Source organism: Echiichthys vipera (genome assembly GCF_963691815.1).
Source record: "Echiichthys vipera genome assembly, chromosome: 5".
Classification (NCBI taxonomy): Eukaryota; Metazoa; Chordata; class Actinopteri; order Perciformes; family Trachinidae; genus Echiichthys; species Echiichthys vipera.
The window spans coordinates 27,706,566-27,725,157 of NC_139830.1; the positions used below are offsets into that span (position 1 = coordinate 27,706,566).

Below are 18,592 nucleotides of genomic sequence, written 5' to 3' on the forward strand. Positions count from 1 at the left end.
ACAATGAACGCACATGTATACATAAGATGGTACTCCTAAAAGATGAATATTTATGAACATTGTCAGTTAATATATTCTTGATCAATCACACTCTCAATCAATACTTGAATGTTAACATCCCTAAAGTACGCATTCCAATATTCAGCAATGATGCGTTTGCTGAATTATGAGTTTCTAACAGTCTGTTCAGAACGTAGTCCTAAGCTCTCTGGATACCATAAGTTATTGTTGTGTGCCTGAGTCACTGTTGATGACTTTCAGCTGGCCTGGGATTGACGTTTAGGGACTCACTTGAACTAAGACTTGACAGAGCTGTACCATTTGCTCAAAGCCACTCTCTTGCACCCCTCACCTGTAAAATCCAAGACACTGTGAAGACCATGTTATACCACAGATGTCACAGCACAACTGTATTTGTAGAGACTGTAGAGAGATTTAATCAAATATGCGTTTGTTTAAGTTCAAAATGTTTCAGCTTATAAACTTCAACAAGCCAAAAAGACAATCTGCCCAGACTCAAAAACACAAATACGGAGTCAGTGGTGAACCTGTGAAGACAGTCAAACATCAGAATATCCAGTAGCTAAAGTGCAAACCAGAAAAACAAGGATCCTTACTGCCCCATGGTGTATATGTAGAGTCACACTAAAGAACAAGTTTGAGGCACGGGTAGCCTACTTAAGTGTGTATATATCATCTATGCTTATTCACTGAAATGCCTGAAATCCACAACTGACTTCTCCTCACTGTTATAAATAGTAAACCAGCTTTTAATATGATGCATAGTGTGCTCTTTTTGTTTGTGTTATAGCAAGAATGACTTGAAGTGTTAACTTAAAACTCAAACTGAAGATGTTGACATGACTACAACACTGCTTCTTCCTTTTAATTTGAGCATTAAATGAATATAAACATACTCACTGAATCCTCAGGAATGTTTAAAGTAAGATACGGACGTTAATAAATGAGAGCTGCTAGAAAATCTTGGTTCCCTTTGATCCTCATGGATTTTAGTCCACAAAACTCTTCTTAAACCCCATTTCCATTTTTTCCCCTCTGTATATCCTATTTTTCCATGATGAAGAACTACTGATTGAACATTTGCTGTGGTAGCTGTCACTGCTGTTTGATGTAAGGGCTGAAATCGCTAAAATGTGAGTTACTGTAGAAACTACAGTCTGCTCATGAAACACTTGGAAGAATGTTACATCTACAATGGAAAACAAATATGTAGAAAGGACTATATATATCTCCTGATGCTGTTTATTCTGAATATGAATGTTTGTATTTTATATTTGCAAGCTGAAATAAAATAACAATGAGACATTAACACCCTACTGTGTGTTGTTTGCATAAGTAGACAGTATAGTTTTTTTATTTATTTAAGGACTGCTTATTTAATCTTGAACTGCTGCTTTTAAGTCATGGTCATCAGTTTGAAGCTCAGGTATTTGATCTAGACTTGTCAGGATGAAAAGGCCTTTTTTTTAAAAAAAAACATTACATCAAATCATTCTCCTTAGATTAGAAACAAACTCAGTTTCCTGATTTCAAGTATTAACTTTAAAAAAAAAAATTTCAGACACTAATAAGCAGCCACTGTAAGAAAACCAAGTTTTTACACCGGCTTTACATTTCTACAGTAAAACCAAACCATGTCATGGCAGGTTAATGAACGATAACAATAATCTTTAATACAACTTATATTTGAAAAATTATATTTTTCCTAATGCTAATGAGCCCTTTTAGGTTCATTTCTATGAACACCAACATCAAAACATTTTCCTTAGAAGAAACACACCAGTCAACTGTTCAATACAAACGTTTATATTCCAACATCCTGGTTGAAGAACAGATCCACAGATATTCATGTTCAGTATAAAATGGGACTGTACAGCTGCAGTAGCAAAGGAAACAACAGTGGTCTTGTCTGTATGACAGACGCTTTGTGTGCCGGTGTTACACCTGCAGGTGGAAGAACCCTTCTGGAGTTTATGTGTTGACCCACTGATAAACTTTTATCAAACCATACGCATTTAAAACAGTACATCATGCGTTCATCATTTTTGGTTTGAAAAGTAATACTGACGACATGTGTTTGCATCTGATGGGCTGTTGTCCCTAATGCAAAGAGTAAACAAACACAGCACTGCATACTGTGTCTGCTGTGGAGCTAATATTCTGCAGACTCAGTGTCTGACCTGAAATACTGACTGCTTGTGCTTTTCTGATGCTGTGTGATTACTTTACACCAACTGGCACTTATCCAGTCAGAAATCATTACTGTAACACCCAGAGCTGGGCCAACATGTGTTTAAAGTTTGTTTACAGGTAGGTGGAGTTTACCACAGAGGGAAAACGAGCTTCTCAGAGGGAATTTAGTTTGATTTTGTTTAGTGATGACGACCACCAAACCTTCATATCTCAACTGTCCTGATGTGGTAAACCCTGTGCATCTGACACACCTTATAGGTCAAATTAATCCTTTCATCTGCTATTTTACACAGTTCTGATGATGTCATTGTAACATCTGCTGACCCCACCATGGTGATGACATTACACAGTGTATACCTGTCACCTTCAGGTCTGATGAGCAATCTGACTGATTTTCTGCAGCATCTCCTCTGACTCAAGCTGCTCCAGAGTCAACAGAGACAGACCCAACTGGTCCTCCTACAAGAGACAGAGGGGACTGTTAGAGACTGAGACTGAAGTGTGCAGTAGGGACAAAACACACGCACACACACATGCACACACACATGCGCACGCATGCACGCACGGCAGAGGCTACAAAGGCAGCAGGGGTTCCTTATCTTGCTCAAGGACACTTCAACACCGCAGAGGCGAGGGATCGAACCACCGACCTTCTGATGAGTAGAAGAGTACTTCTGAGCCACAGCCGCCCCTCTTGACCTCCTGCCGTGTCTCGCTAAATCAAACTTTGGCCCCCTGACACTGCCAAGGACCTCTGCTTAATCATGCTGTTTGCTATGCAGCTCTAAGTTACTTCAAATTTAATTATTTTAGATTTTAATCTACCAGACGGAGAAACATACACATAGCAGCATAAATATATACACTGGAGATCCAAATTATATAGAAAATAATAATAAATACTTTCTTTATTCTGTTTTTTCGTCCAAAATTTGATATTATATCCGCTGTGGCTTTAACCACTGCTGTAATAACATGTTTTTTTTTAAATAATCAAGGCACTTTAACAAAAACCTTTACGTTGTAAAAAAAACAAAACAGTGAGCAACAATAGAGTAACCATTGTGTCAGAAGAAAGGATTTCAACAATGTTTTCTTCTGTAGGATTCAAAAATGAACAGGAAGTGTAGAGGCCACAGCTGTGAATGACTTCAGCACATCTGCGCCCACAGGACATCACTAGTTTCTCACAATGCTCTGGTTTGATCTTGGTCCATTCTGACTCAGTCTCTTCCACAGTTCAATAACTGCAGTGGGTTTCTTTTGTCGCTAAGGTTTTTCCAGAGATTCTCTATGGGGTTTGAGAAACTAGTGATGTTCGGTGGGTGCAAATATGCTAAAGTCATTCCAATTATTAATTTAAAACACAAGAGAGACAAAATGTGCCTTGATAATGCCTGTCATTATTTTCATGATCATGAGAACTGATTGCAGTACATGCATGTCCTCTCGAGGCTTTTTGTGTCTCACATTATAGTTTGTTGACATTAGAAAAAAAAGAATATGTTTATTGTGATCATGAAATTATAATTTCAAGAAAATATACTTGTGAAATGCAGAAAGGGAATCAAAGGATTCAGTATATGGGGTGCCCGCTCTACCAGGTGAGCGACTGGACGCCCAAATTCAAACATCTTTACCTACGTCATCTTTGGCCTTTCACACAGAAGAGACAGCAGAGTTTATACTTCACTTGCTATCAATATTGTGGTCTTGGTCTTTTTTTGCTTTGACATTTAAGCTTCCATTTTGAAAAGTTAATTTGCAGCTAGAAGGACACATTTGAAGCCCAGACTTTACAGTTGTGTGGTGCATGGCAGGTGTGAGTCATACCTGTCGGAACGGCTGAGCCATCTGTCTCAGGAAGTGCTTGGAGAGCTGGACGGTCTCATCCACGGTGAGGTTCAGACTGCCGTCACTGATGTGCTCCTGAATCCAGCGAGGAAGCTTCCCGCGTTTGTCTGCCCGGGCATAACGCTGTGGACGAGAGAGAGTCATTACATACTGACTGATGCAGAAATGTGAAGCAGGTGATGCTTATAATGCCTTTATAGCCATGTTTTACTTCGGCAGGGTCAAAGGACATAAATGTGGACGGGGCAGAAACATCACAAACCTTGTCGGCAAAGATCATGAGTCCGTAGTCGGTCTTTCCTCTGATGGCTCTGCCCACACACTGAGCCGCATGACGCATGGCATCAAACGTCAGAAAGTCATTCTCTCTGATCTGAAACTGATCCCGAAGGTACTCCAGACGAGCCTGAAACATGCGAGTCAGTGAGGAAGAAATGTTAGGCTAAGAACAGAATGATGACCAGTCCCACATGAGATTCATTAATGCACACAGAAGATTCATGCAAAAACATCTGTGCTTGTTACTTTTTTGGACAATACTTTTATACTTTGGTTAAGCGCCTGTTAAAACAGACACATCCTGATTTCAGACATCAGAGGTCAAATGAGTTCAGTTAAGTAACTAAAATCTATTCAGCCATATACATTTTGCAACGTGTATCTCATTACTGATTTATGTTTGTCAGGACCTGAAAATGATGAAATATAGCGCAACCTCAGCTACCAGTTTATTAGCTACACCTAGCTGAAACTAATGCAGTCTAACACATCAGGACTGTAATACATTATCTTCATAAGAGTAATAATGTTCCATTGAAAAACTGTTTTATAGATGTGTTGATGCATTGTGTTAAATATAGTTGTGTTCACATGGACCCTAATATTCCAATAATAATCAGAGTAATGGCTTAGTCACAATATAAAATGCCTCATGTAACCACCTCAGTATGAAAAGACTGGCCAAGTTGGAAAGAATTAGGTTGAGGGGTGGTGTCGACCTTTGATAATCAAATGTTATCATAATAAAATGTTAGTGGATAATAACCCAGTGCAGACAGATGTCCGTCCTCCACAGAGCTGGGTCTGTCTGACGTTCCTGCCTGTAATAGTGAAGGTTTTCGTTGCCACCGTACTGTACGGGGGAATTGTTGGGTCTATGTTTATCATAAATAAGTCATTGAGTGTGGTCTTTACCTACTCTGTAAAGTGTCCTGAGATAACTTTTGTTATGATTTGGCACTATAAATAAAATTTAATTGAATTGAATTAACCATGTAAATAATTCATTGGACTGTTTCTCTTTGGTTGGAATAAATACATCCTCTCTGCACGTTTGCCCCATGTGGGGATAACATTAGGTGATGTTGCTTCTGGGGGGGACAGAAACACAGAAATTGGTCTGTGGCTGATACGACTTGTTGGTTGGAAACTTTAAAAAATTTCAGAATTGCTGAATGACTCAAAACGATACCCTCAAACAACCGTCTGAAAAGATAAACAAAGCTGGAATCCACCATCTTAATAAAGTTGGGAGTAAAAGTCTTCTTCTATTTTCAGCAGATTTGATGCTTTACAGCAGGCGGAGCCACTTTTGCAAATTAAAATAAGTTATATTGTGATTTAATGCTTTGGTATAAACGTATCCATGGAAATGGTTCAGTTGGAATCTCTCAACTGAAGGATTTAAGTAGAGTTGAAGAAATATTCTCTGTGTATTTGAGCTGTTTCACACATAATTCAGGAACTATAATAATATATAGAAAATAGGTAATTGTAGTGGGTTTTATAAGAAGAGAGAGTGAGTCGATATGCAGGCATCGACACAGAGATACTTCTGACCTTTAGGATGCGGCTCTGCGTGTAAACATAAGGCACTCCGAACATGATGACTGCACGCCCAAAATGATGCACTGAACAGAACACAGAACAAGATAATTAGTGACGATGTGGAAAAACTGAGCTTGACATTCAGCTTAATCTTCATATTGCAAAGAACCCTAAAGAAATCTGTTGCATACCGAAATCTATTCCCTCAGACACTTTTCCCCTTGCCACAGACAGGAGGATGGCTCCTCTGCCGTTCTCACAGGCCTGAAGAGCAAAGACAGACAGAGAAAGGTCAGAGGTCGACTCTGCGTCCCACCAGGAGAAAAGGAAGATAACATATGACCGTGAGTTACAGCACTGCTAACGCTAAATGGAACAATCCCAGGCAGCAGGTCCTCCAGTTTTAACTACTTTTTCTTTGTTTAGCACCTTGGTGAACTCCAGATATTTGTAACTTATTTAATAACAAGTGTAAAGTAAGATGACAGGTGCCTCTCTGACCTCCTGGTATTTCTCCAGGGCCATGCTCGTCTCTGCAGCATCTGGAGTCTCAATGAAGATCAGCTTGTTTCTCTGGATATTCTCCAGGATTCCCTGCAAACAAACGTGCACAAAAACACACATTAAAAAAATCTGTGCTTCCTTTCATATACAGTACAGAAAGAAAATGTACGATGCTACTTTAACAATAAAACAACGTATACAAATGCTTGCTTCCACAAATACTATTCCGTGTCAATGAGCTAAATAGTTTGGATACCATAAGTGGAAGTATTATCGCTATCGTGATAAGATGAAGAACCAGGTGTGTGTGCTGCCTCTGTCCAAACACTAACCTGCTCATACCAAGACGCCACTATGTTCTCCATGTAGACGTAGCTGGTGAAAAACGCCACAATGCCATCAGGAACGATAGCGGACATTTCTAGAAGTAGGTTGCCATAGTTACGAATCACAGCTGGAAACAAAAAATATAGACATTTTTAATTTGAACAAACAATGTTTCATTTTAAGAATGTTTTTTGAATGTTATAGTCTGTCAAAGAAACAGATTTTTTTTAATTTTATTTATGTCACAGCTACAATTTTCTCCAAATAAATATTCTATTTTAACTGTGCTGTCCATTTTAGACCGTAAGGGTGGACAGAGACGCTCAGTATTTCTTTTTTAGTTCAGTATACATTTTTTAAAGGGCAGAACACGTCTCCGTCTTCGATATAATTTGTCATTACTGTCTAAGAAAGCAGGACTCTCTTCTGAAAATGTACATTTTATCATCCCCATGGGAGACATTTGTTTCAGTTAAAAACCCTGACTTTATGACCAGGTGAAAACTTATATTTAAGACATATCATTTTTGTATCACGTGTTTTCTGACATTTGATGTTTCAATATGTAAATGAGGCATATGTACTTATTTTCATACATTTTCAGTTTCAAAACTCTTGATTCATTTTTTTGACATGTTAAAAAGTTTTTACAGATATTTCATTTTATCCCATAAATGTGAAAATACTGGAAACAGCCTTTAAAAATGTACTTATTTTTTTCTCTTTACTCTTTTTATTTTCCATTTACTCCATGTTTTTATGAATAAAACTTAAAAATCAGGCCTTGGATGAAATATGAAATATGAACTGTAAAAACGTACAGGACATGGATATGAATGAAACTGGAAAGTTTGGTGTAGGTTATTGCTGCTGAGGCGCAGATTTCTGGTTAAGAGTGAAAAAAACTTTTAAAATGTGGATTGTAAAATTCATACATTTTGCAAAAAACAATTCAACGGGTCAATATAAAAAAAGATTTAACTTATAGATGTGAAACTTCCCCAGTTGATTACTTACATTAAGACAATTATTTATTGTTTTCTAAAATCTAAAAGTACAGTAAAATAAACACCTAAATGTGTATTTTGGATGTTTTCTGTCCAATAGTCTGAAAGAAGACATGTTAGGGAAGCCATATAACCCCAAATCTTAAAATTGACCTAACGATGATTTTACTTTAAAGAAACAACAAAAAAACAAAAAAAGGTATGCACTGAACTATGGATTAGGAAAAATCGTTATTCCACTAATAAATAATGACAGACATGTCTACTCACCAAAGTCTTCTCTGGTCTCAAACTTAGAGCTCAGGGCCACCTGATCATTTCCCCTGCCAACAATCTGTGAGACAAACGGGAACAAGAAGAGAAGAAACCCTCAACAACAATTTTAGAATACAATCTGTAGTGTAGAACTTATGTGGTTACAGGTTCAAATGTGGTCAAGGATGCCGTCTTTTTTCATGCCTCTTGCAGTCCACCAGAGTGAGTGTCTTTCTGAATGTGTGTGTCTGAGTGTAGTTACACACCAGGGGACAGAGGCAGATCCGTGCCAGCGTCATGGTGAAGGACGCCACGGTAACAGGGCGGAAGTCAAGGATTCTGGGATAGATGTCCAGTGGAGAGAGAGTCTAAAGAGGTAAAACAGAAGGACAGGGCAGTCCACGTGAGAGCAGGAAGTCATTTATCATCTCCAGTCATTTGTTTGGGGAACACAGACTTCATGAGTGCACGTGGAAACAAAATCAAACGACATCACTTTATTGACTGTGGAGTTAGCAGAATCAAAGAAGGGGAATATTTAATATTCAGGTCAACGGGGTGATTAGAAAAACTGACAATTTGGGGCGCCTGGTGGCTCAGCGGGTGCCCCATGTACCGAGGTTAGAAGTCCTCGACGCAGCGGCCCGGGTGCAATTCCCACCTGCGGCCCTTTGCTGCATGTCACCCCCCTCTCTCTCAATCCTGTTTCCTGTCATTCTAAGCTGTCCTATCTAATACAGGTATGAAATTCCCCCCCAAAAAACCCTGACAATTTGCAGCTGTGATACTTTTAATGTGAAACATTTTAAATAAAGTAAAGCAGATAGACAGCACTAAATCTTGTGAATTATAGGCGTTAAAACCTTAAACTGAGCAGAGAAGAAAGTAACTTACCCCTGAGGTGATGACGACAGACTGAAACCTTTGGAAAACAGGTTTGATGGCAATCGACGGGTCCATACAGCTGAGAGAGGAACCCACAGATCAGAACAGTCACGTTAACCTTATGTTTTCACTGTTTATATCACAGGTTTAGTCCTGGATCGTCTCACATGTTCTCTCTGCTGTAACTGCTTGCCAACATGTTGAACGACATGTTTTGCATGTGATTTGAGTAAAGGGGTGTAAATGTGTGCCTTGAATTTTCTGTAAATCTTAGTGGAGTAAATGGCTTGTGATTGATTGACTGGTTGTCTTTAAATCTCAGGGTGATGTTTGCATGTGTTGATGTTCATGGGAGACAATTTAATAATCTTAATCAACAAATCTGAGCTTACATCCAACAGAAACATCTAATCAAGTGAAGTCAATTTTATTTCTATGGCCAATATTATAAATACCTCAAGGGGCTTTAAATCTGTACAGCATAATGCGCCCTCTGACCCTCAATCCAGAAAACTCCCCAAAACACCTTTAACGTCTAAATTATACTGCCTGCGTCCACGTGTCCGCGAAGGTCTTGTTCGGTCTGTGAGACGTAAATGTCGTAGACTGTGTGCGGCCCAAAAAAAGTAACTGTATGCATACCGGCTCAAGTCTGCATATATCGGAGTATAGCCTATGCTTAACAGGGACAAAAATGGAAAAGACCTCAAAAAGAGTGACTGAGGAGGGGATCCCCTTCTAGGACGTACATAGCTACTTTGCTTTTCTGAGCCTTCAGAATAAAAGTTCTCAGTCTTTGCAGCTGAAAAATCTTGAGGCTGAATTAGTTGAGCACCTGAACATGTTATTAGTTAGATGGAAGGAAGTTTCTGTCCCAAGATGTGAATATTTTTCACTGGGAGAGAAGTACTGGAGTCCCTGTTTGTGATCAATAACAATACATCTTAAGAATGAAACTTTTGCTTTGGTGAAGTATGTCTTTCACATTTTAAATGCTAAAAATGCTGATATTTCAGACATTTAATTAAATCTCTTTTAAAATCTCTCTGAACATCAGGCAAAATCTACAAACAGTTGTACCTAATTATACAGTCATCAGTGAGTGTGCTGGTAACAGAGACATTAATCAATAAAGCTAGCTGACTTTAAAGTTTTATTTGTCAATTGTAACCCACCTGAAGTGCAGCACGGGGTTGGCGATGGTTGGAGTTCTGTCTTCAAAGGGCTCAATGATTATGGTGAAACCTTCAGACAGATAAATTAGGTTTTACTTAAAAACATCAACACAACAGAACAAAACGTAAACTAAATCTGCTAAATCTGACTCCTACCACACCTTGACTGTAGGTGCTGACCAGAGTAGCAAAGTTAGAGATGAGAGTAACGGCTGAGAAGTCTGCGATGTCGGCAATCTCCAGAGTTCGTAGTAACGACTGTAACCGCTCTGCACAAAACCTGGAGAGACAGAGGGATGGATGAAAGATTAGGGAGAGAAAATGTCTCCAAATGAGGGTGTTTGAATTAGGGAGAAGCTACTGAGGATATGAGGGAACAAGAGAGTGAAGAAGTGAGTGAGGAAGGAGAAAAGTGAGTGAGCGACTGAAGAGTGAGTGAGCGACTGAGGAGTGAGTGAGAGACTGAGGAGTGAGTGAGCACATGATCATTTGAGGCCACTGTCTAAAGTTTGTCTAGAGACTTCAGTGATTTCAGTTAATGCATTGCTATAACCGACACTGACCTGAGAGGCTTGCGGTCGATGCAGACTTTGCTGAAGATGTCTTTGAGGAACTGCGGGGCACTCTCCTGTACGACATGTTGGACCCTCAGACGGGACTTCAGATACTCCAGGAAACGTCTCAAGAAGCCAACAAAGTGCTCCGCTGTGCGAATATTACCAGGGACCGCCTCTGAGAGACAGGGAGCAGAAAACGGCAACGTCAGTTCAGGGTTTTTCCCTCAGTGCGAAGAAAGGATGAAGAGTCAAACCAAAAACAAACAAATTTGATGGTGGTACCTTTTAGAATTTCATCTGGTAACACAGGATTTGAAAGGTAGACGTCCGTTTCCCTGGCAACATTGGCTTCCTTGAGCCCCTCCACCAATCGCCTGTACTCCATCTTCAGTTTAGCAGCATCTGTCTCCTTTATCCTATCAGACAGCAGGGGAGGCAGGGCAGATATGACAACAGGAAGTAGAAGCATAGAAATTCAAGCACTTTCAAGGACCAATATCCATTCATGTCTATTTACAAAAACTTTCAAAGGACTTGATTTTTCCCCCTCCAATTCACAAACATTCATGATTTTAAGGACCTGTGGGAACCAGGATTTGTTTTAACTGTACAGCTGATTAACAATGGGGCATAAATAGCTTTAATCTATTGTAATAATTTTGCTTTTTCTGACCGGTCATTTCTCTTTTTTAAATGTACATTATTGAAGTCAGGGAGAGGAGGAGAGACGTGCTGATAATTTGTGTAATTCAGTCACATGTGATGCCAAAGAACAACTATGTGATACAAATCTCTCCATCTTCACTTTTGAAAAACAAATTTTGAGAAATTCCCATCATAGCCTGGATCAGCCTATGAAATAAGGAGTTAAACAAATCAATGCAGACGCACATTATAAACATTGCTGCCAGTAGAAAGGACACATTTTACAAACTGTGGTGGGACTGATCCACACACAGTGAAGTGTTCAGTGCAGAATAGTTTTTAATGCAGGTGTTGTGTTCTAACTGTTCATTAAGAGAAATCAAACGGGGGTTAATTATCCCATTGTGTTATGTCATGAGAGAGGACGCTGGCGGTAGGCACTGTCTTTTCTTATTGTGATCATTCATCACGTGTAGATAAAAGCCACAGAAAGACAGAGCTCTCAAAGTGGACAGAAAGAAACGGATGTCTCTCCAAGAAAACATGTCCCTTTTCTTTAAAAATGTTGGTTCAGTAGGGGACTGAGAGAATTAGACTTGAGGTAAAAACACAAGTAATGGAAACGTAGATGCCATTAAGGGGACGGAGATGCACTCAATGAGTACAGTGTTTCAGCACATCTGCTGCTGACCTTTGACCTCTGTCCCTTACTTCTGTATGGTGTTGTGAAGAGTGTCCACGTTGTTCTGGCAGCGGTCAAGTGTTCGTCTGGTGATGTTCACACTCATGGAGTCGATGCACACATTGTCTGAAGAGAAAAGGGAAAGAGACAGGAGACAAAGAGGTGTGGGATAAAAGTCATCTTTAACAAATGTTATGATGATGATGATGATAAATGATGAATTACAAAAATTATGATTGTTGGCCCGTGGGAGTGCCCCTGCCTAACCTACTGATTTGAAGTCTGTTTAGATTTTTACCGGTAGTTAAATTCTTATTCTAGTCGTATGCATGTATACCTATTATTTTCAACAATTTTAACTATAACTATTTACTTAGAATACTTATCAGAATCAGGTTTATTGCCAAGTAGATTTTCACATACAAGGAGTTTGTCCTGGTGTATTGGTGCAACAGAAAAATAAAACGCATGTACTGCAAAGTTGAGAAACACAATAAAGAAACATTGACGATAAAACTGTGAAGATGAAGAGCTGTACAGTATCTGGCAGCCATGACAACCCACATATTCAGTTTTGCACTAAATGTTAACATGACACTCATCTCACCTATGTTATGAGCCTCATCAAACACCACTACAGACTTCTTGGCCAGCTCTTTGGACACCAGGTCAGCTATCTTGGGGTCCAGCAGGTAGTGGTAGCTGTACACCACAATGTTGGCATGCATGATCTGAGAGGAAATCAAAACACTGTCTCATCTCTGCTCTTGATGAGAAACATGTATTTACTTTATTGTTAAGTGCTACAAGCGTCTCTAATGTGCAGAAAAGAGACCGATCAATGAACACGATCTGTGTGTTGAGCTTAGCTTGAATCCATCCAGTAACGGCTACGAGGAAAGCATTTTTCACACCAGGCTACATGTTTCATGTTTGCAGAAGTCTGTAGTTGAACGTACTGAGTAGCGAGCCAGATAATAAGGGCACCAGCCTTTCCTCCTGCCAAAATCCTTCAGGTCGTCCAGGTTGTAGATGCCAGCAGGAAGCGGAACCTGTCGGCCGACTGCATCAAACTCCTACAGATACAAACCACAACGACAAGGGAAGACAGAATTATACCCAAATAGGCTGTTTATCATGGTTTATTGGGAGAAACCAAGCATCTATATGTAAAATCATACATTCAGCACCCCCAGAGCCAGAATGGCATAATCCATTGTTTCGTAACCACATTTTGCAACGATTCAACTGTGAGATTGACAGAATCAGGCTCTTTGGAGCAAATAGTCGACTATTCAATAGTCACCCCTAGTTCCTAAACCAAGGTACAGTGGAATAAGTGGACACGTCATAGTGTAGCTGCAAGGTTATCAGAAGAAGCGTCAATGCAACAAAAGTTTAATACTGACAAAGGTTTAATCCTACTGGGAACTCCATAATTACTAAAATAATGGTATTCTCATCAATGATGAGTACCTGTAAAATAATACATAACTGTTGGTATGTATCCAATGGCTGTTGGTGGTCATTCTGGGAAGATAACCCATAAATCTCCTATGTTCTTCAATAACATATATGTTCTGATAAACTTTCCAAAAGCCTCTTTTGTCATCAGCCCTGCTGTTTTGGTAGCATATTGTAACCGTGATCTACTGTACATTACACCATAACTACTTGCACTTTTTGTTTTTTTCCTAAACTTCAGTTAAGTTTCCTAGTACTGTACCCTGCAGGTACCCAGTGCTCACAAAAATACTTGGGAATGGGAAATGGGATAATGTATTTCTCCTTTCCTCTTAAATTCCCAATTGTTACTTCTTTGTTTTATTCCACCGCATCTACATTTAAGTACCAGCAGGACCCGATGTGTATTTTAATGGTTCTGGATTCATTCAGTAAAATGACCCTGTAAATCAAATTGGAGAAGCATTATGTCTTTTTCTCAGTCAGCTGGAGCCTTGTGTGGTGTCAGAAGTCTTGGTTTCAGCTTAAGAAAAAAAAAAAAGATACAGTTACACTTTAAAAACACACATTGTCACCTGTGTTTCCTCTCCAGTAACTGAACTACATCTGAGATCCCATTCAGAGTTCATTCAGAGGACACCTCAACACCAGATACTAACTCAGATCAGATTAACAGTGCACCATGTTGTCCGCTGTTGCTCCCATGAGGCCACAGACTGCTGCGGGAAGCTCGTGTGAAATCAGGGGTCAGCGGCGACTCGTCCAATCACAAACTTCGTGAAATCGTGTGCAGCAAACATCTTAGTTCAGTGGAAATATGACACTAATTCACAGAGCAGGTGATGCAAATGTTGAGGTTAAAAGAAGTTGAACCATCAGGTTGTAATCAATCGAGTAGAGCCACCTGCGATGATCACTTCATCATTTGAGTCGAGCAAAAATGCCAAACATTTGTTGGTACCCGCTTCTCGTATTTAAATATTTTCTTTTATATCATTATTCATGAAATATATATAAAAACTTTATCTCTGGTCTCCAGCCCTTGATGCAGTCAGACATAATTGATGGACTTTATGCATTTACATGATTTTTATCCTGGTTGAATGTACTTATTGCAAGTTGCTTATTTTTACCGAGAAGTGGCGCTTCACAGAGAAGGTGGTGAGGAGAGGAAGTCGTCTTTATGAGAGCAACAGCAGTACAACAGGCTGCTGTAAGCGCATGTAATCCACAAATAGGACCTGCTCCTTGTTTTTAATGACATCGTATCTCATTCACTTTTATGGTTGGTTGAAAAGAAAACGGAAAATTAAAGCTTTTGGCAGATAGACCAGAAGGTTATTTTACACCCTGGTGTCATCTGAGTGATCATCTTGTGATGACGTGCTGTCATTTATCTATTTTGTCCACAAAGTTTCCGTCGGGTAAGTGTTCTTACCTCATAGAAGCGACAGACGGGCATGTCGGGGTCGCTGTGGCGTTGTGCGCGAATGTACGATGCTGTCAGACTGTGGCACTTCCCGTCGACCTCCTTACCGAAGCGAAGAGCACTGACCTGGACAGAAGACGACAAAACATTTATGTAACCCTTCAGACCAGGGCTATACAGTTACTATGTAAAGACGTCCAGTGACTAAACTCTCCTCGTAGCAAAGGGACAAACCTCCTGATGTCTAAATTGTTGCCTACCCTTACGTCTAACAAATAAAATCAACAGACATTCCCATATGATTTCAACACTATTTGAAATTAATTTCCAAAGTAGGGCAATGTAAACATACAGTCACATTAATTGTGTGGAAACAACTACCTATCTTTACTATAAAATTAGCATTATTATTATTATGTATGAAATTAGGAAATTAGATTTAGCTGAGTCCTGGCACAATGACCCTGAACATTTCAGGTAAAAGACTAAACAGAATCTTCTGAACACAATAAATAAAAAGTGCATATTTTAGAAAAATGTGCAAATACATGAACATTTCTTTCCACTTTTCTTTTCTATTCATTTATCAGCAATTGGTCACAAGTCTGGAAAGAACCGTCAGCCGGTACGGGTCATGGTTCAAAATGTCAAAGACACCAAGAACAACAGAGAGCTTGGTGCTGGATCTAGAAGACCACGTCCGTCAGCTGTACGTGTGTGTGTCAGTGTTGTACGTGAGGGCTGCGGTTCGTACCTCCGGGTGGATGCAGAGGTTTTTTCTGGAGGACAGGGCCAGAGCCAGGAAGTTGTTGCTCTCTCCAGTTTGCTTGGAATAATACTCCATCAACTTCCTCAGCTCCTCCACGACCTGACCGCACAGAGGATCAAATAAACGATGTTTCTGACTTTCTTTCACTGATAGATTTGAATTAAATCTCTACGCCCATTCTTAACTTTGCGCTGAGAGTGATTTTATTTGACGCAGACTCACCTTCTCAATCTCAGGAACTGTTCTGGAGCAGTATATTAGCTTGGTCACTTCCAGAGGAAAGGCCTGAGAGAGAGAGAACATTACATATTAAGGTGTAGATGTGACATTGGTTGGTGAGAAACAACAGAGGAGCATAACTCCTGAAAACAGCTAAACTCACCTTTTGGTAGGCAACAATGAGAGACAGCAGAGAGATGGTCTTCCCTGTCCCTGATGGCATCTCCAGGACTCCATGACCCTGAACGTGAACAACATGGTATGAAAACAAAACACACAGGGTTGACCCTCATTGATGGAGCAGAAAACAAAAACTGAAAAGAACTTCAGGGTCACCATCTTTTTAGGACAAAATCTTTGTTTTCCCGCAGTAATAACACAGGAATAGCACAGTAATAACACAGCAGAGTCTTCAGATCCTTTACTTCAGTAAAAGAACTGATACCACACTGTGACAATACTCCACTACAAGCAAAAGTCCGGCATTCAAAACCTTACTAAAGTAAAAGTATAGTGCAGCAAAATGTTTCTTATTGTTGTTCCTTATACCTGATGTTAATGGATTAATATTGCTGCTGCATTAATGTTGTGTTTTCCTGCTGTAGATGTTTCAGGTTGAGCTCATTTGAACTCCTTTATAAACTGTTGGGTAGTTTCATCTGCATCAATGCATCAGATTCTATCAGATCATCATATGTTTGTAGTGTTGCTGTCCTGTGAGAACCACGTATCTCTAAAAAGTCCACTTTTCATGGTTTCAGCTTTGTGACCATGCATTTTCCAGCTGATCCAAGAGGCTTTTTAAAGATTTAGCTGAAGAAGGAGGAGAAGTTTCTCAACACATACAGGAACACTTCATCCTTGACTTTACACAAACATTCAACATCAACACATCTGGAGATACGTGGTTTTCACTGAACAGGAAGGGGGTGAAAAACTGACACGTGGAAAGAAACTCAAGCTGTCAGACAAATGTAGTGGAGTAGAAGTGTAAAGTTAAATCAAATGGAAATACTCAAGTACAGTACATGTACCTCAAATTATTATTTAAGTACAGTATTTAAGTAAAATTACTCAGTTACTTTCCAGCACTGTAACACAACGGGCAATTTGCAAGAAATCCTTTGGAAGATACCTGCTTGATTTAGGAAGTCAGAAGCTCAGCTTAGAGAGGAGGAATAACTGCATCTACCAACAGCTCATCAGTGAAATATGGATTTGGACATGAACATGAACAAGTGTGAACATACAGTATATTGTAATATCACACATGATACATCACTATTCCCTCTGATAGAGACTTAACCAGAGCGTCTTCCCTGGCGTGTGTGTGTGCATGCAATAGCTGAATTTGACAGTCTGTCACTGTGTTTTCTTATGTTTGTGTATAATGCTCTGCCCAGTTGCAACACTGTCTTTATCTCCAGTGGATTTTCTTCACCCAGCAGAACAAACACACAGACCCACCTTGGCATCCAGGGTCCTCTTCAGCTCCAGCATGTAAGAGTACTGCTCAGGGTAGATGTAGTCATATGGGAAATACACCAGCAGACCGTCGATGTTGAGCCTGGAATAAAACAACAGTGACTGACGCGTGTGTGAAGCTATGCTAACGGACACTGGCTCAGTGGGTCCCAGTGAAGACACACAGTGACTCTGAGAGGACACTGCATGGACTGCTGCTGTCTGTTTACATCACCTGAGCTACATGATGCAAGCTAACTTAGCTACTGATAAACGCGATGCAAAGAAGTTAGCACCAGACACAGCACCAGCGACCCATTCTGTCTACAAGGAGGGGTTTTATCTTTGCACTTTTAGACACTTTAAACACTCACTTCATGTTTGTAAACCGCGTAGCAGCCTCTCCTCCTCTGTGTCAGTCCCTGTCGCAGTTTTAATGCGTCATTTAGAACTTTGCTGTTTGTAAAAACACAAAAGAGACAGCCGTGATACGGCGACACTCGTCTTCTTCTGTTGTTTTTGCTGTTTAAACGCTTCGTGTGCGCATTACCGCCCCCACAGGGTGAGCAACACACTACTGTAATCACTAGCTGTACAGATAGAGACTGTCACAGCAGCAGACTCACGCCGGTGTTAACCATAGACATAAAGAGTAGACGCCTCATCGAACGTTGGGCCTATTGGCGCTGACGAGCGGTGGAGCCGCCATCTTGGCCCGGTCTCCCGCTCCACTCAGTGTAAGGACAGGACACGGTTCGGCGTATTTTAATATTCACAGTGGGATTAACAGTAATAGAATATTCTGATATATGATATATGTGATGTATGATAGGTGTTTTACAAACACTATAAATATAAACACAACAAGATAAATCATTTATAGAGCATTAATAGGCTGTATTTCATACATGAATACATAAATCTCTCTCTCACTCACTCTCTCTCTTTCTCTCTCTCTCTCTCTCACACACAAACACACGCACGCACACACACACACACACACACACACACTCAGAGAAAATTAAAATACATATAAATCAAGAGTATCAATACAATTAGGTCAGAGAGAGAGATGACATTTTGGACACATCTAAATACAAGTCAAACAGACACACTTCCATTTAAAGCACTAAAAAACAAAAGCAAGAGCCGAACCCTATATGTTTATAAATATTCAGAAATGATCCATGCTCTGCCAGTCGCATAGTCGTGGTAGTGGAGAGGAGAGGGAGGGTCCACATTTGAGCGAGTGTGTGTGGTATAAAAATATATATAACATTTTGTTAAATCGATCATTTTCACAGTTTTGTTCTTG

General features: G+C 39.9%; 1 protein-coding gene across 1 annotated transcript; it reads right to left on the reverse strand.

The window, feature by feature from the left end:
• Positions 1–1,870: 1,870 nt before the first annotated feature.
• Positions 1,871–17,777, reverse strand: ercc2 (excision repair cross-complementation group 2). Its single transcript, XM_083914084.1, has 23 exons — positions 17,652–17,777; positions 17,281–17,380; positions 15,977–16,054; positions 15,817–15,879; positions 15,580–15,693; positions 14,835–14,951; positions 12,892–13,008; positions 12,540–12,663; positions 11,962–12,058; positions 10,888–11,021; positions 10,612–10,780; positions 10,210–10,328; positions 10,049–10,118; positions 8,883–8,952; positions 8,255–8,356; positions 8,004–8,067; positions 6,732–6,853; positions 6,397–6,489; positions 6,087–6,159; positions 5,908–5,978; positions 4,331–4,474; positions 4,048–4,191; positions 1,871–2,673 (listed from the first exon to the last, which is right to left on the reverse strand). Exons 1-23 carry the CDS (start codon positions 17,654–17,656, stop codon positions 2,581–2,583), a joined length of 2,283 nt encoding a protein of 760 aa, XP_083770210.1. The 5' UTR covers positions 17,657–17,777; the 3' UTR covers positions 1,871–2,580.
• Between the last annotated feature and the right edge of the window lie 815 nt (positions 17,778–18,592).

What these genes read in the sequence shown, in the direction of transcription:
- ercc2 (XM_083914084.1), bottom strand. An exon ending in CCGTCTGTCGCTTCTATGAG is followed by an intron (nt 13,009 to 14,834) that starts GTAAGAACACTT and finishes TTGTATCTGTAG; the next exon opens with GAGTTTGATGCAGTCGGCCG. An exon ending in GTCTGAGGGAATAGATTTCG is followed by an intron (nt 5,979 to 6,086) that starts GTATGCAACAGA and finishes TGTTCTGTTCAG; the next exon opens with TGCATCATTTTGGGCGTGCA.